The sequence below is a fragment of the Acinonyx jubatus genome, chromosome D4 (genome assembly GCF_027475565.1).
Source record: "Acinonyx jubatus isolate Ajub_Pintada_27869175 chromosome D4, VMU_Ajub_asm_v1.0, whole genome shotgun sequence".
NCBI classification, from domain to species: Eukaryota; Metazoa; Chordata; class Mammalia; order Carnivora; family Felidae; genus Acinonyx; species Acinonyx jubatus.
Window position 1 is genome coordinate 9,159,977 of NC_069391.1, and position 23,222 is coordinate 9,183,198.

General features: G+C 48.5%; 1 protein-coding gene across 4 annotated transcripts in view; it reads right to left on the minus strand.

The window, feature by feature from the left end:
- MVB12B (multivesicular body subunit 12B) overlaps positions 1-23,222 on the minus strand; it is a 262,005-nt gene that overhangs the window by 109,846 nt on the left and 128,937 nt on the right. For all 4 annotated transcript variants that reach the window (XM_053204608.1, XM_053204609.1, XM_053204607.1 and 1 more), the window contains exons 5-6: positions 21,623-21,752; positions 17,666-17,788 (exon numbers count right to left, since the gene is read on the minus strand). In XM_053204608.1, the coding sequence (XP_053060583.1) occupies positions 17,666-17,788; positions 21,623-21,752 (253 nt within the window). The remainder of the gene's footprint in view (positions 1-17,665; positions 17,789-21,622; positions 21,753-23,222) is intronic.

The window sequence follows — 23,222 nt, forward strand, 5'->3', positions numbered from 1 at the left end:
AGGTTTTGGGGGTGGTGGGTATATTCCAGGATGTTGATTTTGGTGATGGCAGCATATGTCAAAGCTCATCAAATTCTACTTTAAATAGGTGCAGTTTATCCTAGATTGAGTATACTTTAGTGAAGCTGAAAATACTTCCCTGATCTAAAAAAGAAGACAAAAACACTTAAAGAAAGAAGCCAAACGGGCTGACGGTCCTCCAGAAATGGCAGTCAAGAGAGACCCACTGCGAGACGAATCCTGGCAGACACCGACAGTGACTTCAGACTTTTCCTCTATCATACTACTTGCCTCAAGACAAAGGAGCCATAGAGGTTCTGAAGACAGAGCTGAATTCCAGCAATTTCTTATTCCCTCAAGTTGTCTTTCACAGGTGAAGACGCTGACAAAGCAAGACCATTCACGTCCCTTTCTCTGAAAGAAATACATTCAAACATGCGCCAAAGGATCTGAAGTTAAGACTTAAGAGTGGGGAAGAAAGCAGAACAAAGGACCCGCGTTTTTTCTTTCCCCCTAGAAATGGAGCCTGAGGAAATAACTGGAAAAGTGGGAAAAGACTTACTGAAGATAAAAACAGGCAAATAACCTTAGCGACATTTTCGGAGGGCTTCCCCTTCACATGCATCACGTAACCCCCACCCGAATCCTACAACTGGGCGCTGAGATCATCTCTGTTTGACAGATGGCCTCGGAAAGGCTCAGCAGCTTGCCTGGGGGGGGGTTTGTGGGGGGGGGGGACACAGCTTGGATTTGAACCCTGACGGGGAAAACTACAAAATTCAGCTCAGAATCGTGACGCTCTACTCAAACACCAGAACGTTAGGTTATAAATATGACATAATTTATGGAACATTATAAAGTCTCTGATTCAAAATACTTTGCAGATATAAAATGATGTTTACAGGTTTTCTGGGTGGAACTGGGGGAGGGTGCTGACCATGTTATTGGGAGCGCGAACTCAGCTGCAGGAGAGGCGTGGATGCATCCTTGCAGCTGTGTTTGTCAGAGCAGTGAATTGGGAAAATGTTCATTTTAATACTGAACTAGGACAGAAGAAGAAGGAAAATGCCAGGCTTTTTCTATCACCACAGCCAAATCTCAAAGACTCAGTTGTTTGATCAAAATGAAACACAACAAACCCTGAGTAGGAAACATCCCTACACACATTATTTCTGTGGGTACCCATATACGTAACAGGCACCCAAGAACCAAAGGGACCTGAAAGGATACATCAGATCACAGCAGAGATGGCCCTGGGCTGGTGGCAGGGCTGGGATCACAGTGTGGACCACGGACGTCTGAGCTGAGAGTGTGGTTCCCCCTCTCCCTTCATATATTTTTATGTGTTAATTTTTTCTAATGGGAAGTTATTCTTCTTTTTATCAGTAAAAGGAAGACGGCAGCGACCAGAAGTTGCCGGGAGTGTTAGCTGAGCAAACGTATACGAAGGCAAACAGCACAGCACTCGGTGCTAAAGGAACATCTTGTTTTCCAGCTAACCTGCCTGCTTGTGGACAAGGACCAGAGGTAACGTGCAAAAGAAAGTAACACAATGGGGAGGGGGGAGGAGGAATAGAATATGCAAAAGCCACAATAATTGAGTGGAGGTGGTCGGGGGAGAAAGAACACGGCAAATGGCTAAATGAAATTCCACTTTATTCCTGCAAAACACCATTGGGAAGAAGTCATCTGTGACACACAGCTTCTGTGCCAGGTGTAAGGACGTGCTTAATGAATGCCATTTAATGAAGAAAAAGGCTCTTATAAAACACCTGGCACAAGCAGGGTGAGGGAGTCACAGGAAAGGGGACCCTCGCTGCACCTGCTGGCATTTTAATAAGCACCTTCTAGAGCGTCCGCTCTCCAAGGCTGGTCAACGGTGTCAGAATGAGGTCCCTGACCATTGCCCACACTCGCTGACAGTTTGGGCAAGCTTATTTCTTAAGGACCATATGCTCAGGTATCAGATCGCCCTGGATGGTAATTAAAATGAATCCTTTTCAGCTGGAAAGCCCGACCAGCACCAGTATCCTCAAAGACTTCGCAGAGGATTCCCACTCCAGGTCCCCTGTGCTTCCAAACTGAGTTCTGAGTTAGATTTAGATCTGTGAAGACCCAGAGATAATGAGAGATAATGTTGCGATTTTTTTCTTGCAATTTCATTCCACTGAGACTGAAAGTCTTGAGGACTTTAAGGACTCTAGGTCCTAAAATAATTTTCGGTCTGGGGAGTTTTCTTTTCTCGTTGATTTTGGAACCAACCTCAGAAAGAAATAACCACGTGCAAGTTTCACGACCACTTTTAAGGGCTGATGAGACATTTTTCCTTTTGTTTTGTGGCTGACACCAGCAGAGTCAAGTGAGGTTTTGTAAAACCTAAAAGACCTATTTCCTCTACGACGATCTTCACGATCTCACAAACTTTCTATGCTCAGACTTGAAACTTGATTCCAAATATACCCAATGAATTGATGCTGCCCAAGGGCAGACGGACTGAGGTATCGGTAGGCACACAAGGCTGCCATAGTCATATGTTGTGACTGACTCGGTCCACCAGTTTTTAACTGAGCTCCTACTATATGCCAAGCACAGGTTTGGCACAGAGATCGTTTGAAAACCCAAATGAGAAATGCGTATTACTAAGTGAAAGATGCCAATCTGAGAAGGCTACATGCTACTGGATTCCAATTCTAGGACATTCTGGAAAAGACAAAACTGTGGAGACAGTAAAAAGATGAGTAGTTTCCAGGGGCTGGGAGAGAGGTGAATGGGCAGAACAGAGGATTTTCAAGGCAGTAAGGATACTCTGAATGATTTTATGACGACAGACATAGGTCATTATACATCTGTCCAAACCCACAGAATGTCCAACACCAAGAGCAAACCCAAACTATGGACTTGAGGGGATTACAATGTGTCAGTGTAGTTTCATCCCTGGTTTAAAAACAAACAAACAAAGTACCACTCTGGTGAGGAATGTTGATAACAGGGAAGCTACGTACATGTGACGACAGGGGATATATGAAAAATCTCTTCCCCTCAATTTTAGAGTGAGCTTACAACTGTGCTAAAAGAATAGAGTTTAAAAAAAAAAATGAAAAGAGCCACATGAGACTTCTATCTGTCCTCTTTAGGAATTTATCTATAAGTAAATTGAAACACATAAATTGCCTATATTGCAAAGTAAAAAAGCTCTAAATAGAAGGTATACAAGTAAAGTTCTAGGTTTTAATTTTAAAGCAATGGCATAAAACAAACAAATATCTGTTGAGTGCCTACCCTGCACCAGGCACTCTGCTAAACCCTAGGAAGTGTCCAGTGCAGGGTCGTTCAGGAAAGTGGGAGGTGGTTTCAGACTCCTGATGGTCAGGAGGTGGGGAAGGGGGGCGCAGGACATGAAGCCTTTGTTCCTGCAATCGTCTATTATTAGGACAGTTACCACTTACTGAGTACCTCAATTACTCTTCACGATTCACACTCATCCCTAATTGGCCCAACCCGGCAAGGTAAGTATTATTCTACTGACCAGGGGAAAGGAGGTTCAGAGAGGTTAAGGGACTTGCCCAAGGTCACAGAGCTAAAGAAACTGGCCGAGCTGGGGTCTGACCTGATCCTTTTTTCCACTAGAACATGCTGTTTTGCCGAAATCACGCAAAGCACCAACCAAATGTACGGATTTGTTCATTTTCCATTCAAGCAACTCGTGTGCCACGACCAATACGACTTCAGCCTACCAACTTGACTCTATAATGAGTTTTCCTCATGGGCAACACAGACACCACGTCCTCCCAACCAAATCACTCTGCATTGGACAGGAAAACTGCCACTGGAAGGCTAAGGAAATCACAATTCCAAACTCCCCAAGTTCCTCAATGTGCAGCTTGAAAGTATGTGCAGGTCGACAGCATATGGCAAATCAATTACTAGTTTAAATCTTAAAACAAAAACATGGCAAGTGTGGTGCAGAAATAATCAAGAACAACGGTTCAGTTTAGATTACAGTGGGCCACTAGAGTTTTGAATACAATTAATCATCATTCCAGGCAATGGGAAGCCATATTGACACTTATTCCTAATTTGAATATTTAATTAGGGTGAAGTTCTTCATCAAATTATCGCAGAACTGGGAGAAAGCCTGGAAGACTTATACAATTACTATCTTAACCCCTCACCAGCTGCTCACCTGTGAGCACAGCGATCCCCACCCCAGCCCTGCGGGGGGCCCCCGCGCCCACAGTCTGGCTCCGTGAGAGCTGGGCCGGAGAGGGGGGTGTGATTGAAGCTACGACTGGGGCCGACGGCAGCCAAGTGGTGGCAACAGAGAGGTCTCAGGGAATGAGGTGCTCACGCTCCGACCGGACTCGGAAAGAAACCCTGGACCAAGACAGGAGGCCACGTGCACGAGGGCCCGCGGTGTGTCTGGTGGGGCACTTTCATGTGGCCCCCATTTAGTTCCCAGAACAATCTCCAAGGGAGATAGTCTTATCCCCACCTTCACAGAAGAGGTAACGGAGGCTCAGAGTAGCAAGATAACGCGCTCGAGGGAACACTGCTTGTGAGTGGTGTAAAGAAGGCCAAGTCACTCATTACATACACCCGCCCTTGTACTCACCAGAAATAAGGACAAAGAGAACACTGAGGTAAAAAAAAAAAAAAAAAAAAAAAAAATACAAATGTATTCAAAGCTGTATTTTAGATACCCAGCACTGGGTGTGTAAATAAGGGGGTAGGGGCGGAGGGGGGGGGGGTGCATTCCAAACCCAGGTGCACTCAACAAGCATTCTCCAATTTAACTCTTGGATTCAAAATGTACCACCGGGCTCCCCACACTGGGGAGTCCTAAGGATGCTGTGGCCAGCTGCTCAGGAGGATGGGGCGTGGGGAGGGGCAGCAGAGCTCAAGGAAACGTCCTCGTACAGCGGGCTGGAGGCCTGGTGTAGCCGTCCAGTCCCTGCGCGGGGAGGCCTCACAGAGGTGGGCGCAGCAGGGGTCCAAGGGGAGGGAAGTCAGTAACAGCCTAAGAAAATGTGGACTTTTCTTCTTTCAAAACGGCGACAGCTCCACAATCGCATCTGTAACTACCTATCGGTTTAGGCAAGAGATATCCTTTCCCTCGAGTTCGGTCTTTCACTCTGGGACAAGACTTTTGACATTTCACAGATGCCCTGGGGTTCTGCGGGACCCAAAGTAAATTTTCACGGGAAGTCTCCCTCAAGGCCCCCAGGACAGGACGCTGCACATGGCCACGGGAGGTCTTGAGTTCCTTCGGCTGAGCCGGCTGCCAGTTTTCTCTTAAAGGCTTCAGATGGGTTCATTTACCCTCTTGTGGAAATCGTCCAAACTCCATTTGCACTGGCCACTTCAGCAGGAGGCCGATTATCCAGACGGAGGGATGGGCTGCCCCAGGCAGAGTCTGCACGGCTCCCCTCCGGCCACAGCCGCCGCTCGGCCCCCTGCCTCAGCCAGGCCGGTGACAGCAGCAGACCCAGGATCCATCACAGCCCCACTCTGAGCTTGCCTCGTTGCGGGAGCAAACGGCGTCGGGAACTTTGAAACTTTCCTTTGTATATTACATTAATCCATATAAGAAAATCTCTTTTAATGAGGAGTGATGTAGTTACAAACTCTCCAGAGCCATAATTAGAGCAAACTAATTGAAGTTGTGTTTTGACACACTTTCCAAATTCACGGGTGCCGGATGACATATTCACAACACTGGTGCCGCACAACCATGGCGACGGCAAAATCATTAGGCTAATAACACTTATTTGCATTCTTAGCACGCTGCAGCTCTCCTTTAAATACTGTTTCTACTATTGCTCCTTTACTGTAAGTTTCCACTGGAAGATATTAACAGTAATTATTACTACTTTAGTGGAATTTTAATGTTAAAGAATAACAATGTGCATTAACATACACCGAATGCCAATTCTTTTTAACCACTTTCAGAAGGTTTGGGGGTTCTTCCCGGCCAGCACCCCACAGCCTGAGGTGAGGGAGATGCTATTTTCAGCTTCCTTTTAGGACAACCACTCAAAGCCCACACCCAGAGAGATCTGAAGCCAGGGTTTCAGAACTATTGTGTTTCAAATGTTTGACGAAGAAAATCTTTCTCCCCCCCCCCCCTTTTTTTTTTTTTTACTCTTAAAGCACATTAAAATGAAATAGTTGAGAAATTTTTTCCAAGCAGTTAAAAAAAAAAATCAACAATTTACAACACGGTCTTTGGTAATAATACTAATGAATTCCAGGAGGACATGCTTTAACCACTCGGCCGCCACTCTCTTGGTGATTAAAGACAGACTTGGAAAAACTAGAACGTGAGAAAGACCAGTGGGGGTGGGGCAGTCCTGATCTGTCAATACTGAGGCCCTGTTTGCCACCAACAAGGCCAATTTTTTGGATGCTTAACTCAGACACTCACACAGAGAGGAAGGCTCGACAGTTCTCAATAATGGTTATTAATGACTCCCTCCTCTAAAGTGACAAATTACTCTTGAAATTTAGAAATCCAAGAGGTATGAAGAGTGAATGAACATGACAGGAAATGCAGGGAGCACAAAGTTCCCGCTTACTCTACGTGGAGAAGGGCGGGGCCCTGGAAGACAATTAAGGTCAAGGTCCCCCCTCTCTGGGTATTCAGAGGTTCTACCAGGGTGGTGACCACAGCCCTTCCTCAGCCAGGTTTCTCCCAGGACCTCGTGTGGGGTCACCAAGGGCAGCACAGTGCTGTCTGTCACACCTCACAGCCCGAAGTATCAAATGCTAGCTGGACCATAACTGGAGGGGAGACCTGGTCCCAGCCCCCCTGCCTCTCTCCATGTGCGTGGCAGTAAGTCACCTCCAAGGGCCCCTCACTTGGAGACTTGGGGTTGGGGTAGGCAGTTGCTCAGACTGTGGGCTTCTACAGATACCTCGGGATCAAGAAAAACCACCACCAACCACATCACTTGCCAAGAGGGCGCGAGGACAAAGGATGGCATGGGTTTAACAAGACGCACCACTGTGTTCAATTTCAGAGTACTCAAATAGACATTTCAGGAGCGAGGCTTAATCTCAGCCTGCCAAGATTTAACTGGGTGAAGAGCATGCTTCCTTAGAAAAATGCCAAAGACTCGACTCTGGAGTTTGGAGTTATATCCAGCATTGTGTATATACATTAGGGGGTGGAGGCGAGGGGGGGGGTGTGTGAGGGGGTGGGGGTACAGTCCAAACCCAGGTGCACTCAACAAGCATTCTCAAATTTAAGGCTTTGGAGTTTTCAGTTAAGTTACCATCCTTGTACTAAACGGTTATTTTTCAAGTCACTGATGACTTAAAAAAAAGAAAGAAAGAAAGAAAGAAAGAAAGAAAGAAAGAAAGAAAGAAAGAAAGAAAGAGAAAGGAAACTAACTTCATAGCTGCTGCAACACTCCAAATCATGGTATTTATTCACTACATTTAAGTTTTATTACACTTGAACCCTGCAATGCCAAAACACCTACCTCCCATATAAAAGAAATGAAGAAAAAAGTGAAGTCTGGGACCCAGGGCACCACACTTCCATTCCAGATGATCTAGTCTAATCTTATAAACTGAAATATTTAAAGAGTCTCTAAACCTCACTGACCCTACTTTTAAAAACAAGGAACATATGGGCACTTCTAGCTTTTCATCTTCTTCCAGCCTACTAAAATATCCGCTTTTCCAAAATTCAAGAGCAGCAAGACTGCCAAACTCAGATTCATAAAAGGCTACGTGCGTGAGAGTGCAGGGCGGGCAGGGGAACAGTCCGAGCCGAAAATAACAAACCCTAACAAAGAATCAAAGGCGCATTCTTCTCCTCCTTGCTCAATCAATCTCAGAAGCTGTGGAAAACAATTTGCCGAGCAAAATGAAGCAATGACTAAGAAGGAGGTACAATGTGAACCATGGGCTGAAATGGCTTGTGGCTGTGTCTGGTCCTGGTCGAGGCCGCAGGAGACACTGAGGCAAGAGTCTTAACACTCAGGCAGGGGCGGTGGGACTGGGCTCCAGCCCTGGCTCCTCTGAGCCCTGATGCTCTGCCTTCGGGTCAGCCGCCACCTCTCCTGGCTGCAGCTTGCTCATTTCTTAAAAGCTTTGCTCGTTTCCATTACGCACCTCGCTGCGTGGCTAGAAAGATTTAAACAATATCTGTAAAGTGTTTGCACAGTGCCCGGCACAAGATGCTCAAAAAATTGTGGCTGAAATAATGATGATGATAATTTCGTTTATTCGATTGTTAATATTATTATTCAACTGGAAACAAAACATCTGCTCAAGAAAGATATTCAAGTTGAATGCTACCCGACCCACGGGCAAAAACCCGACCCGAATAAAATTCAAGGGGACTTTTAAAAGTTCCTGCAAGCAAGGGATTTTATTAAATATCCAAATTAATAATTGAAACCCTGCCTTGAAATAGAACAGCCCGGGGGTGGGGGTTGGGGTGGGTAAAATCACGGGAAATTTCGCTTAACGCCCATTTTTACTTTGTTTGGCGGCTAGATTTACACTGAAAGATCCAGGTGAAATATTCCATAGAGCTACCTGCAAATAGACTGTCAGCTTCCACTCTGATAAAAGGTAAAATATCCTCTTCTAAATGGTCTGGTTCACAAAACCGACCCTAAAGTGAACTGATAAATCTGTTCTGACACACGGAAAACTATTTTCATAATCCTGAAAAAGGCCTTTCTCCAAACCCTGGAGCTTTAAACCAACTGCACAAAGAGCCCCATGCACTTGCGAACCAGGCACAGGAGGAAATCATTTCACATTTACAGCCCTGCTTCCGGGACCACAAGAAGCACGCAGAACCATCATAACCACCAAGAAAAATAAGACACTCAGAGTCACAAAAATTACAAAGATACCACATTTACAAGCAGCAAATACCTTGTCAAAATCTGATGTGGAAGAGTGAGAGCAAAGAAGGCTGGCTCAGAGGCAGGAGCTGTATTGACTAATAGTCAATTCTTCATTAAATAGAAGCTCTGACTTCCCAAGAAGCCATATTAAAAATTAATATCAAAAAGTGTATTGCTCAGCCTAAACCCATCATTCATATCCAACAATACCAAACTGCATTCTAATGAAATTTCCCCTTCAAAATTACTGACACCAAAGCGAAGTTTGATACTGTTGCAAGAGCAGTCACAGCTCGGTGACACCGGCACTTGAGAGATATTCAGAGAACCCTCCCCTGTAGGTCTCTTTCGCAGGGCTCTCATCATCGCCAGAATAAATCAAACTGCTCGTAACCCCGATTCATCGCGGGCTCGGGAGCCATTTGAGCTGTGACGCCAGGACCCTCTCGTGTATGGCGTCCACATGTTCTCCTCGGCCACCATCTATGGCACCAGCGGACTGGACCCCGGCCAACATCCGGGTGTCTCCTGAGAGGGTGTGAGTGCAGACTGCGAGGGCAGCTTCCGACCGGAGGAGCCCAGGAAGACAACGGGCTCCCCCAGCCCCACGTGCACACTCTGGGAAGCCCCCGGCTCCCAGCTGCTGGTCAGGAGCCTGGAGAGGCCGCACGTGAAGACGGCTGGGACACCTGGCTGGCTGCTCCACAGCCAGTGACCCGGGCACAGGCGGCCTGTAAGCCACAGGCAGCTCACCTGCTCGGGTCCAAATCCGAGCTCTGTGTGACCTTGGGAAAGGAATTTAACCTCCTGGGTCTCAGCTTCTTCATCTTGAAGTGGATATGAATAACAGTACCCTAATTCACAGAGCTGTTATTAGGATTAAGTGAGTTCTTATTTGCAAAAGCACTTGCAAAGTGTTGGAGACCCAGCAAATGCAAAGGCAAGTCTGTACTGGCTGGCTGGCTGGCTGGCAGAATAAATGGAAGGTGGAGAAGGATAATACAGGATACCTGGTCCTGTGTATCTAAACCAGCTCACTTTATACATTTAATACACATTCTGAGTGCTTACCATGTGCCAGGCACCTGGTGTTCAAAAGTCCCTGCCATTTGGGGGCCACACATTTTTCACTGACGCTTAACTGAATTGAGTTGACACGGCCAAAAGAACTTGCTAGATTTCCATACACGGTGGTACATTATCATCTGTATTTCTGTGTGACTAACCTTTTCCGAAGCTTTACGAGAGAAGGAAACAGGAGAATCCCTGTTATCAATAAGCCAGCAGATCTAGTCATAAGAGCAAACATAAATATACGTAGCAATGACAGGGAAATGTGAAATGCCAAATTGTCTGGTGTGAGAAACTGGAGGAGGGGAAGGGGGAAAGCAGCCCGGGCCGGGCTTTCTACAAGAGGCAAAGGCTACCCTAGGCCGGAAGGTGGACAGGACCAAGCCTCAGTATTCTGGAGTCTGGCCTGCTTCTTCCAGGAGGGCCTGGGGCAGGCATGAGGGGAGATACACAGCAATGGCCAGAGCAGAGATGGTTCTGGAATGAGGCTGAGATGGTTCTGGAATGAGGCTGAGATGGTTCTGGAATGAGGCTGAGATGGTTCTGGAATGAGGCTGAGATGCTCGGGAGTCAAGAGATTCACCTGGATTGATGCAAGATGATATGGGAGATAGGTCAGATAACAGGAAGCCAGTGAAAGTTCCAGAAAGAAAAAAGAACACGTGCAAGTCTAAAAACCTCAATGGGACAGCAGGCAACCCAGGACTTTGAAGTTCCAGGCAGAGAATATAAAGGTGAACCATTGAAATGAAGTAATACCTGAGCCCCAGGAAGCTCAGGGTCTAATCTCACTTTGATTTGGTGTTCAGGTCCTGCCCCTGCGGACGGCTCTCCTCCGAGACGCCCCGGCTGTTGGTTCTGTTGAACGGAGTGGGTGGAAGGTACCAGGAGCAGAGGAGAACTCAGATACACGGTGAATGCCCATGCTTGTGCTCTACATGCGAGAAACATCTGCCTTAAGTCTTCATCTTCAAAGGGGTGACACGGCACGGAAGGATATGAAAATGTGTATCCCATCTTCACAGTTAAACCAACAAAAATGTGTGTGGTTTTCGTGTGAAGGAAAAGGAAGTCTAATGATCCCAAGTGAAGCCAGACCCACAGCTCTGCCTGGGCACACCCTGCTGAGGTGCAAGGTTCTGAGGGCCCTGCTGGACCGGCCAGCCCCAAGCCCTCCTTCAGGGGGACCAAGCCAGGGTGCTCCCCCGGGGCTCATGTGCCCCCAGACGGTCCTGCTTCTGTGGAAGGGAGCTCGGAATCCAGGCCATACGGTTTACTATTATGGGGGAAGAAGAGAACCAACAGAATCCATCTTTGGTCTTGCCTGCTCATCTCACCTTGATGCAGGACACAGACAGCACTTCTCATAAGTGAGGAACCTTAAAGAACAGCTTTCAACTCTGAAAACCCGTCCCGTCCCGTCCCGTCCCCTCCCCTCCACTCCCCTCAGCTGAGCCTCCTGCATCAAACCTATAAACCAGGCAAGCCTGCTGGGCCTCCCGATAGGCAGGATCTCCAGTGCCGGTGGCAAACACCTCAACAGGGAAACTCGGCCTCCCTGATCGGTGCCAGCCTGGACCCCCCGTTCAAGTCCGGCAACAACAGGGCAGGTGACACATGTCATCTACAGCACAAAAACCGTCTCATAACTGACCACCGACAGAGGCAGCCTGCGGAGTTTAAGCTGTCAGTTTCGACAACAGGATGCCAGCCCATGAGCCGAGGCTCCGTCCGGGTTGCTGGCTTATTGTGCGGCTTGATCAACTGGCGGAGCTGATCCCACATCCCCAGGAAGGCGGGGTCAAGGAGGCCAGACAGAGTGTGGCGGCTCAGGGGCCTCTGACAACGGCTGTGATGGGGGGGTTGGGCCTGGGCGTGCACGGCCTGAATTCCAGATCCTCAAAGTGCGATTTTCTCTCTCCTTTAGGAAGAGCCATTAACCTTTCCGATGACAGCCCTGGGATCGGAGTGACGGAACGATTTTTGAGGTCAGCAAGGATCTATGTTCTCAAAACCTGACATCGACAAGCAAAAGTTGTGACTGAATCCTGGTGTCCCTGAGAAGAAGACTAAACGCGTGTGACAGACCTTCTGCAATCAAAATGCCCCATTTCCCAGAGTATCTGTCACAGATTGATAACATCCACGCAAAAAGTTAAGTACAATTATGTCTGTCACTAAGAAACATACTTTGGAACCTGTGACTGACAACTCGCTGGGAGCTGACAAATCACCGGAAGATTACCGGAACAACTCAGGGCAGTGACACGCGCCTTATGAGGGAAGCTCAGCCCCGCCTGGCACCTGGGAGAGGCTCCCCAGAGGCCGCACCTCGCAGGCGAAGGCTGCAGGGCAGGACTCAACAGCTGGCAGAGGAGCGTGTGCTCTGCGGCTTCCTCTCCCAGGGGAGGGACAATGTCAGCGGAGGATCGTAGGACGTGCCCACGGCCTGAGGTGGCAGCTGGTCCTTCAGAAACACGACATGTAAGACTCGGGCCGGCGGGAAGGGCAGACAGGAGCTCCTGGAACCACACACTCCACCTTTCCCGGGACAGCCCAAGCCCGGTGTCCACATAAGCTAGAAATTCTAGCACCTGGGAGTCCAGACTACTTATTTCAGACCAACTTGGAAAGGGACAAAATCCATGCCAAGGCCGGGACACAGACACCAGGTCAGCACTGCAGAGGGCCCTCTGTGCCCTCCATCCCAGGGAGGGTGCCACACGGCCCTCCACAGCTCTCCGAGCCTCCTCCCCAGACACCAGCACTGGTGAGGGGAAGGGGACAACGGCCACAAATCAGACAATGAGGAAGCACTAAAAGCCACACACACAGAGCAGACCACGGCGACAAACACCCACTGCTCTGCGCCCTCTCCACCTGCCACAGCTCCCTGGAGTCACCTCTGGCAAGGAGTCTGAATCTGAGGGTGGGGATGGGATATACTTTTTTTTTTTTAATTTTTTTTAACGTTTATTTATTTTTGAGATAGAGAGAGACAGAGCGTGAACGGGGGAGGGTCAGAGAGAGGGAGACACAGAATCGGAAACAGGCTCCAGGCTCTGAGCTGTCAGCACAGAGCCCGATACGGGGCTCGAACTCATGGACCACGAGATCATGACCTGAGCCGAAGTCGGCCGCTTAACCGACTGAGCCACCCAGGCGCCCCGGGATATACTTTTTAAATAAGGCTTATGAAGAACCCTGCAGGTCCGAAAAGTCTCGATTTTTTGTCTTCTGGGATTGCCCACGACCCATCCCCACCTGGAAACACTTCTCTGCCTTGTACCCACTGACCATTCAAACACCTGAAGCCAATTGCCAGGTCTCTACTCAGGTCAAAACAGCAGTTCCTCATACTCTAATTCGGTGCTCAATTTGGGTAAGTTTCACAAGGAGGTGTGTGGCAATCGACACGACCCTCCAACGAACCCGACAGGTGTGGGACACCACCTCCTGGGACACGCCCCACTGGGCACACCAGGCCGCATTCCACACAACCCCAGTTCGTGCCCAGCCTGGTCACTGCACACAAATCACTGCTAAGCCGGGTCTCCTCAGTTTGGTCCTTGTGCAACTGACTTTTTTAACCTGGGGAGGGGGGTGGTATGCCGTCCGTTTTCACCCATCACCTTTCATCTCCTGGTTCCAGCAGGGTGTTCTAGCTGTAGAGGAGATGCAGAGTATTGATTCTGTCGTTCAGCACATCAGCACTCCCTAATGACTCTGTGTCATCTGCAAATTTGATAAGCATGCCTCTGATGTCTTCATCAAGCCACTGGTTCTACCGTTCAGCAAGCCAGGGGGCAGCAGTCCACCCGGGGTCCCCACCCGGGACAACACGGAACCGTTCATTTATCCACACTCTGGGGCCGCCGGTGCTCCATCAGTTGTGAACCCACCTGCCTCCCAGAGCTTTTCCAAACCTCGGAGCCGGGGGCAGCAGAACCACATGTAAGAACCCGGCGTGAAATGGAGCAGTTGGGGGCTGCTCTGGTTGAAGCAGGAAGGCGCTTCCCCCTGCCCTAAGGCAGCGGCATGGAAGAGAACCAGAAAAGCCTGGATCCACAGACCGATCGTCTGCTTGTATGTATCAGGCGGACTCGCAGAGCCGTGGCCGCCTCGGAGGATGGATGGGGAGATGGGACTGTGTCTCAGCCCCAAGGCTGGACCACCCTGACCGGGGTGCATGGAATGGACAGCTGCACTGATGCCTGGAGAGAACATGGGCTCCATGCTCCTGGAAGAGGAGGCAGGTCCTTCTTTGCTTGGAAGTGGTTGGCAAATGTGTGCAGCGATGTATGTGTGTGAGATAAAGGTTTCCTGAATGAGGAAAAAGAGCACTGCCAACACGCCTCATCCTGCCTCTTGCCGTGAACTTTACCAAACACTGTGTCCATTCACTGGATACAACCGAGGGGCTCCCTCATCTCTGCGGGGGCCTGACCATTCCGAAAGGAAAAGACTATCATTCTCTGCAACAACAGGAAGGAAACAGGCAGGAAGTGCTTGCTCCGGGGGCCAGGAACTGCCTCTGGAAAGAGAGGGCAGTTCTGCCAGGACCATGAGGTCCTCAGGTGATGACCCATCAACTCTGGAAAAGTCCACCAACCGTTCCTTTTGTCTGAAATAAGCTGGGGATAACAGTGCTCCAAAAAGACGGCATGGGATTCTTTGAAACATGAGGGACAACATAAGAAATGGGGAGGCAGAGCACACATTTTTAGCTTGTGAGGCAAAAGCCTGAGCTCAAGCAGGCAACAGGGTCTTTACCGGCCCCTCCCCCGGTCCCTTCCAGTCCCCTCAGCGAGATTTGCTGGGAAAAACGGCCTGCTGCCCCTTGCTCGGACCGGCCTGCCGGTCCTCCCGGCCACCTCCAGATCTGGTCAGTAGAGGGCGCTGCACCACCGCACACTCTCTCTAGCCTGGCTTTGCCACCTGATCCCTGTGTCCACACAAAGACCGCACTTGGAAGTATTTCTTAAGCTTGGGCTAGAATCAGAAAAGGGCCCAAGAAGTGCTCAGGGACTCAGGAGTCGTCAGGGGCAGGAGGTGGGGGTGGGGTGGGTGGGACTGCAGCACAGGGTCCTAGGCTGTGAGAGAAGCATTTGTTGCAAAACTGAGTACATGTCTAGGTCTGTGCGGAGCGCTAGAGATAACAGATACCGGACATGGTTCCTGCCCTCAAGGAGTTCACATGACCACAACCCAAAGTGAAGGCATGATGACCAAGAAGAAGCACTCAGAGAGAAAAGCCCAGCCCAGGCCCAGCCCCAGGGCATTCAGGGAAGGCTTCCTGGCAGAGGAAGCATTTGAGCGGACATCTAAAGCAGGGGAACCTAAGACACACCTGTTGCACACAGGCTTCCACGTGAGCAAAGGCATAGAAGCCTGAAAAAGGAAGGGAAGACAAGAGTACTATTTTAGCTTAAAGTTTGAAGCTTCGGCATGGGAGAGAGTTCACAGGAGCTGGATTTGGAGGCCTTCACCCCATGGGCCCCATGCAGACCCCCACATGGGAAAACTAGCATCGCCCACAGAGATAAAGCTATCATATTCCTCTGCTGGAGACCCGACAGACCTGAAGCCTCCAGGAAAATAGTCATCATTTCATAAATCTTCAGTGGACATTTTGAGTGAATCATCAGCATTTCATTTTTTAAAAGTCAAAGGTACTAGTTAGGGAAACAATACAAAAAGCAAAGACGCCAAAACCGCCCCCGTGCATTAGGAGGCTCCCAGAGATGTGCATGCCACCTAGGAAGTGCTGCCTGGTGCCGGAGGAGAGCTTGGGACAGACAGTGGCTTTTACTGGGAAGCATTAATGTAACATTCGATTATCCTACTGCACAGTGGCAGACTTAACTCAGTCATATGACAATACCTTTTATATGGACTATTCTGACATCTGCTTCATTTGGCAAGTAAAACAAAACTGATCCAAATTCCTTGGAGCCATTGCAAACCACAATAAGAGTTTCTGTATAAAATATACAAGCCTTGTGAACCCTTTGTTCTGATACAAAGAATCTCCAATTCTACCTGGTTCCCCGTGGCCAGTGTTCCCGGGCCCTCTTGCTTCCATCGCTGGTGACCGTGCTCTCTGGCTGACTGGCAAGCTTCTGTGGGGGGAGCTCTTCGTGCTTTAACCGAGACAACCAGTGCTCTTTATCCGACAGACACTTAGAGCCTGCCCGGAGGCGCTGCCCGTATCTAGCCCCTTCCAGACCCTGTGATGTCAATAGGTAGCAGCTGTGACTACTCCCGGGCTACGGGTTTCAGCTGACCTGAGCACAGGTGATGGGCCTGGGCTGTCCCCCAGTGCAGCTGACAGTGACCACAGCCATGCAGGTGCCCTGGGCACTGAGAAAGTGCTGAGCTGAACTGAGCTGCGCTGGCCTGGTACTCCTAAACCAGAGACATCCACTGTTCAGTGTACAACTCTGGGAAGCTCACTGGCTATTCCTGTCTCTTCATGCCAGAGGGAGGCTGAAAACTACTTGCAAAGTTTCAGGCGATTCCAGGTGGTCAAGTTTAAGTATCGCTCAGGGTTCGTGAAACTGTCATGAGGAAAGACCAGATTGGCTTTATGGGGGATGTCCCGAGAGACAGAGTCCTCTGAGCTGCTGGCTCACGCCAGTGGTGTTCTGCCAAGGTCGGGGCGGGCACTCAGCTAGAGGAGGCAGTGCGCGGAGAACCGGAGGCTACACCAGGCTCTCCTCCTGGAGGGCAGGGTGTGGTCTGTGGGGCCCAGGAGGAGCCCCACAATCGTTCCCGACAGACGCTGTTCATCTCTATTCACCCATGTGGAAGCTCTTAGATTCCTCATTTGTGCTACATCATCCCCAAACAGCACTGCCTCGCCAATTCTTACTTGTTTTATTTATTTTTGTAATCCCTTTCTCAAATTTAATCCCTCACGGCTGTTTGTTCCTTGCCCTCAAATAATTCACTACGAGTAAAGCAGAGGGGTTTTTTGTTTGTTTGTTCGTTTTTATTGAACTATGGTTGACTTACAACGTTCTATTAGTTTCAGGTGCACAGCACACGAAATTGACAATTCTCTGCGTTAGACAATCCTCACCACGGTAAGTTTAAGGGCTGAGAGGGAAGAGTTTTTATTTGACAGGATTCTTTTCACCATCTACTTTTTGCTGAAAGCGTAGAGACCATTACTACGTCTATTACAACTGAAATCAGGTACAGAGTGGCCAGTTTGCTCACCTAAGCTTCTCTGGATTACTGAAACCAACATGCCCTGAAAACCTTCTCACTATTCTCTCATACCCAAACTACCCATTTCTTAGTTTGTGGCTCACTGGGAAAAGAAATGATACGAAAATGAACAAAATTACTTACCAACCCGCAAATGAGTTGTTGGCCGAGGCAGAGAAGGAATTCTACCTTCTTATGGCCAGTGTTCCCAACCACGTGGCTATAAATCACGCGTTTGTGTGCAGGTATGAGCTCTTTAGAATAGCAAGCCAATTTAAAGTTGCATATTCTGCTATTTTAGGAGCCTGCAGAATACGTACAAAACAGAATACAGAATGGCCTTTACATTCGTGTAATGCAAACATTTCTAATTGGGTTTTTAAAAATCTCCTCGAACGGTTTATTGCTTCTGCAGTTTTCAGCACATACTAAGTGGAGCTGTTCTGAGACCCGAGACCACAAGACCGTAACGCGCGTAACAGCATAGGATACCATTGACAAGGCCTCACCTGGGAAGGTTGGGGGCCGGGGTGGAAGCAGCGGATGACTGGGAAGGCGTTGTGGGTTGAGATGAGTCATGATTCCTGGGGACTTTGCCCATTCGATACCAGATCCCCATGCTGTTCAGTTCCCTTTAGGAGAAAAGAGAAATCTTCATGGTGTGGTTTAGCACAAAGCATTTACCTGAGGAACAAAGTGAACCAATTCATTGAAAAGAATCATAGCCTCAAATACCGGGGAGTCCACTCTTGCCCACAATGATCACTTATGTCACCTCCCTTTGTGCTCCAGATGTCACAGTTCAGAGCCTAATGTGAAGTCAGTCAACTGTCCCAACAAGGCAGGTTTCTCTGACATGCCATCTTTAGCCACCCCGGAGCTGCTTCCCGGTTATACTATGGACATTTTCCTTAGTTCTCAGTCTTCAAAATTCTTTTCATTTTGCCATTTCACCGTAGGTAATTATGTAATGATCCACTTGAAGTCCTTTACCTGGTTAGCATGAGACAGATGGGGCAACAATGGATGAATGGATGCGTGTGCCTGGCTTTTTAACAACAGCGGGGTGGGGGGGTGGGGGGGGTGGAATTAGCCCCACCCTGCTCAAGGACACATCCCAACTTCTGGATAAAGCTCCTACTGCCTGGATGTCACCAGCAGTTGGCCTCATTCTCATGGTCAGTTTGGGAGATCTCTTCAAGCCACAAAGCCTGAGGCATGTGCCCCACAGACCACTACAACCACGAGTGGTCCCAAAAGGGCTTGACAAATGCCACATCAGGTTTCTTGTTCCGTGATCCGCACACCCACTGCAGTCCACCCCCACAACACCCAGTTAGGAGTGGTTATGAGACTGGTTCGGTCTTTGGAGCTGGAATGGGATTATTTTAGCCACATCCAGTTTACAACTTCTCAGCTGCCCCATAGAACTGCATCTCGTCAAACCATGAGGACAGACTTCTGCAGTGGATACTTCTAGTACCTCCTCACTACACCATAGGAACTCTTCTAAACCACAAACAGGTCTTATTAGACGGATGATTCCCATCAGCTATGCTGATTTCATCACATCTTGGCAATGGCCTTGGAGGAGCTGTTGTCAGGCTGAGGTGTGTTTCCCCCAGCCGACAACCTCAAACTCTTGCAAAGTAATATATGTGCTCATTTTTAAGAAGAAGGGGACTCAGAGTTCTAGACACTGTTCTCCTTCTTTCCTTAACAATAGCACTGGGGGCACCTGGCTGGCTCAATTGGTGCCACATGTGACTCTTGATCTTGGGGTTGTTAAGTTCAAGCCCCACGTTGAGTACAGAGATCACGTAAAAATAAATATTTTAAAAAACAACGTGGGAATTGTCATCTTATAGAAAAGAATTTTTGCTCCAAGATGATACCAAATATGCTAATTTAGCAATCTTTTCAAAATGATATAAAAGAAAGAAGATTCTAGTTTTGATTATCAAGATATATATGGTAACAATCTATTCTTTAGAATTATTTAAACTGGTTAAAAATGGAGTCTTTTAAAGTACTATAGCTTGTAATTTAAAATACACATAGTAACTGAAATTAGACTTTAGAAGTTCATTATTGGGGCATCTGGCTGGCTCAGTCGGTTGAGCATCTGACTTCGGTTTGGGTCATGATCTCACGGTTCATGGGTTCAAACCCCCACGTGGGGCTCTGTGCTGACAGCTCAGAGCCTGGAGCCTGATTCGGATTCTGTGTCTCCCACCCTCCCCCACTCGTGCTCTCAGAAATGAATAAATATTAAAAAAAAAAAGTTCATTAAATGACTTTTTATTTGTATGTAAATAGCTGCTCCTAAAATACCTAAAGTATGGTCATTCTCTTAACTATTTCCTCCTCCTGTAATCCTGTTTATACAATTAGTTTAAACCATGTTGCAAAACAGGACTTTTCAGTGTGTAGGAAGAGGATGATCATAGAATCCTTCTTAGGGACCACAAAATCCTGAATCAGGGCATTCAGATTCCACAGCCGAGAGTCTAATTGTGCACCAAGATGAAAATCAGATGTTCCTGAGACACTTGCTCCCCAGGTCCTCCATGCAAACACCACATTCCCAGCCACTGCCCATGGGAGAGCTCCGCGGAGAAAGGCTTGGCTTATAGAGTGAAGACCTGAGCTCAAGTGAACAAGAAGCAAAACAGAGCACAACCCGGATATAGAGGTCACTGCAAAAGCCAAGTAGGAGAGTACACCCATGGGGGCCCACGGGGACGGGCATGGTACCTGCGAAGTTGGACAGGGAGAGAGGCCCGTGGCCGGGGGCACCAAAAATGATCTATGGGACTCACTGGTTGGAGAGACCTGAATTTCACTTGACTGAATATAATGAACACCTGTCATCTTTTGGGCGTCCAGCATCCACTCATCCCTCTTTCTGACTCTTTGCTTTCCCTCCATATCTGGGGGGCAGCTGTCCTGTCAGTCGTAGCCCCTGGGTTCCAACAGAGCCAATCCTGCCTCCGGTTCAGGCCTGGTTTCTCAGAGAATGACATTTTCCAGGGAGCAGTGATGAGTTCAAGGTGCACATGACCCCTGTGAGATCAATCAGGACCACTGAGACTGAATTCTAGAACTTGTTTGAATGATCAAGAACAAAGACTTGCTCTCTGCCTCAGAACTTGAACCTGGAGGATGAGTAGGCAGAGCTCCCACACCACCATGAGTCCACTGGGGAAGAGCAGGTGGAAGAGAGGCATCTACCCCAAGGAATCTGGGAAAGGAGGTAAACATGGCAGAAACCAGGTGCTAGGGATGTCCCCTGAGCACCTACTTCCAGCCACACCTGAAGCCATCCTGCCCTCTGATCTCTGCTGTTACGTCGGCCAACGAATTCTTCCTTTTGCTTAAGCCAGCCAGGGTTGGGTTTCTTGTCACTTACAATCTAGAACCCAGAGTGAAATCCTGAGATTCTTTGTACTTAGTATTTATAAAACAGCTACAGAGCTGGGCCCACGTCTGGTACTTGAGGCTACCGGGTGAATAGGACACAGTGGGCCAAGCCCTCAGCAGTCCTCTGCTTATCAGGGAGGATGAGCATCAGACTAAAGAATTGCACAAGGAATTATCATGTAGTCATGCAATATTCATGTTTCTTCCCGACTCTAAACCCTCCGATGGCTCTCCAATGCTCTTGGAATAAAATCCAAACTTCTGCCACGATTGTGCGAGGTCCTGCTAACTGCTCACTCCAAACCCCGGCTCATCCTCGCTTGCCCGTGCCGGCCACACTGGGCTGCTTTCTGCTCCTGAACATGCCACACCCATTCCCACCTTTACACTCACTCTTCTCCTGGGCCTAGAAGGCTCTGCCTTCAAGTCTCTGCAGAGCTGCTTTCTTCTTGACATTTACATCTCTGTCAAATGTCACCCTCCTGACACCCTCGCTGAAGTAGCCTCCGTTCATTGCTGTTTCATTTTCGCCATTAACTGAAATGGTCTCGTTTATTTCTTGTCTGCTGCTTGTCTCCCCTTTTAGAAGACCAGCTCCATGAGAGCAGGTCTTTGCTTGCTCCCTCAGCACCACAGCCGGGGTCTTTGGCCCTGAGGGACAAAACGGGTGCTCCTTAAACTCTGGTGGGGCGAATACACAATGTAGAGGGTTGAGGCCAGGTGGTCAAAAAGGAGCGAATATCTGGGCTTTCAGGTATGTGGAAAGGCCCCCGAGAAGCCTGAAGGACGAACACACAGGAGGACAAGGGAAAGAAAGTCCCTTAGATGGAGAAGGCAGTGCGAGCAGAGGCACAGAGAGGTCAAGGGCTTTGCGTCTGGACTGGCAGCAGCGTAAGCAGGAAGGGCAGCAATGAGAGCTCAGGCTAGAGAGGCAGGTGGCCAAGAGCCCCCGGGTCACACACCGTCTCGGGACCTCAGCCCTGGGAGTGACCTGAGCGCTCCTGGCAGAGAGAAGAGAGGAGATCAGCGTTCCTGAGACTTACCCAATAAACGTGTACTGAGGGGGGGCCTGCTTCGTCCGGCCCATGATCCGAATGTCACAAATCGCAGCTTCAGTTGAATCCCGTGGGATAAATTTAATGCACAGCCTCTTTTTTCTAAAAGCCACTTCCTCTGAAGAAAAGGACAAGAAAAGGTATGAGTCTACCAGAGACGCCAACATCTCCATTCTGAACGCCGTGCCTCCTGTCACGCTCCCTTCTTGGCAGCAAAAGCGACCGGTCATCCCAGCCACTGGGCTGCACCCCTCCTGCCCTCCACAGGCTGGGACTGCAGGGTAGGCACCAGGAGCCCTGCCCTGCATTCGGGACCTGACCCCAGACACCCCTGCCGGGAAGGGCTTCCAGGGGTGCACACACCTCTGCAAGGAGAAGCAGCTTGGAATAAACCCGTGGAGCTGGCTTCACAGCCACATAACTGCCACAACCATCATCTGCTCACTGCTCAAGCCATCAGGGACATACCCACGGACACCCTGAGTATTAATGCTTTTTGCCACTGGGGCTTTTCTTCTTTCTTTTTATTATGGAAAATTTCAAACATTCCCCAAAGTAGGGAGAACAATAGAATGGATGAATCCACCTGTTCTCATCATCCAGTTTCAACACTGTCAACAAGGGACAAGCTGCTGTCACCTCTTTCTTTCCCCCGCTCCCTGGTAGTTTTGCTGGAGGATTTAAAATGAATCCCCACCCCGTGTCATATCGCCCATCAATATCTCAGTAGGCATCCAAGGCAAACGATCAGTTTTCGTATGACCCGCGTGCCATTATCACGGCTAACAAAATGAACAATGACTCCTAACTATCACGAACAGGCTATATTTAAGTTTTCTCTATTATTCTCAAAAAATATCATTTAACTATTGCTTTCCCTGGATCAAGATCCAAACAATGTCTATGCACCAGCTCTGGTTGTTAGGACTCTTAGGTTCCTTTTATTCTGTAACAACCTCTCCACCCTCCCCTCTTCTTCAGGGCACTGACAAGTTGGTAAGATTGGGTCATTCTCCTGTATTTCCTGTAAGGTGGCAGTTAGAGTGGAAGGCTTGATTAGATTCAGGTTAGATTTTGTTTTTTCGTTTGGTTGTTTTTTTTAGGTAGGAATGCTTCACAAGTGGTGCATATATGTCCAACAGTGTCCTATCATGAGGTATGGCATCCGGCTGTGCCACCCCGGGTTCCCGTGGTGTCGGCCCGGAACTTGGGTTATAAAGTCCCCAACAACCTTCCTTCGAGCAGTGTTTTCATCCACTGAGGACTGTTACCTAGATCCATAATCTCATTAAAGTTTTCAAAATGGCCGTCTTCTAATTCTGGGATTCCTTCTGCATTTATTAGCTGGAATTCTTCTACATAAAAAATAACTTTTCTTCGTCAACTACTTGGTCTCCCTGAAAAAGGCGTGGTACAGGAAAGGAAAGAAAAACACATGATTCTTTGCTCTTACCTATTAAGTCTTAGAGCAATGAGTTGGTGATGTAGCAACCTCCAATGGTGACCAACCAGGTGTTTTTTGGTTTGTTCATTTGTGGGTTTTATTCTTTTAAGTTTTATTTATTTATTTTGAGAGAGACAGAGAGAG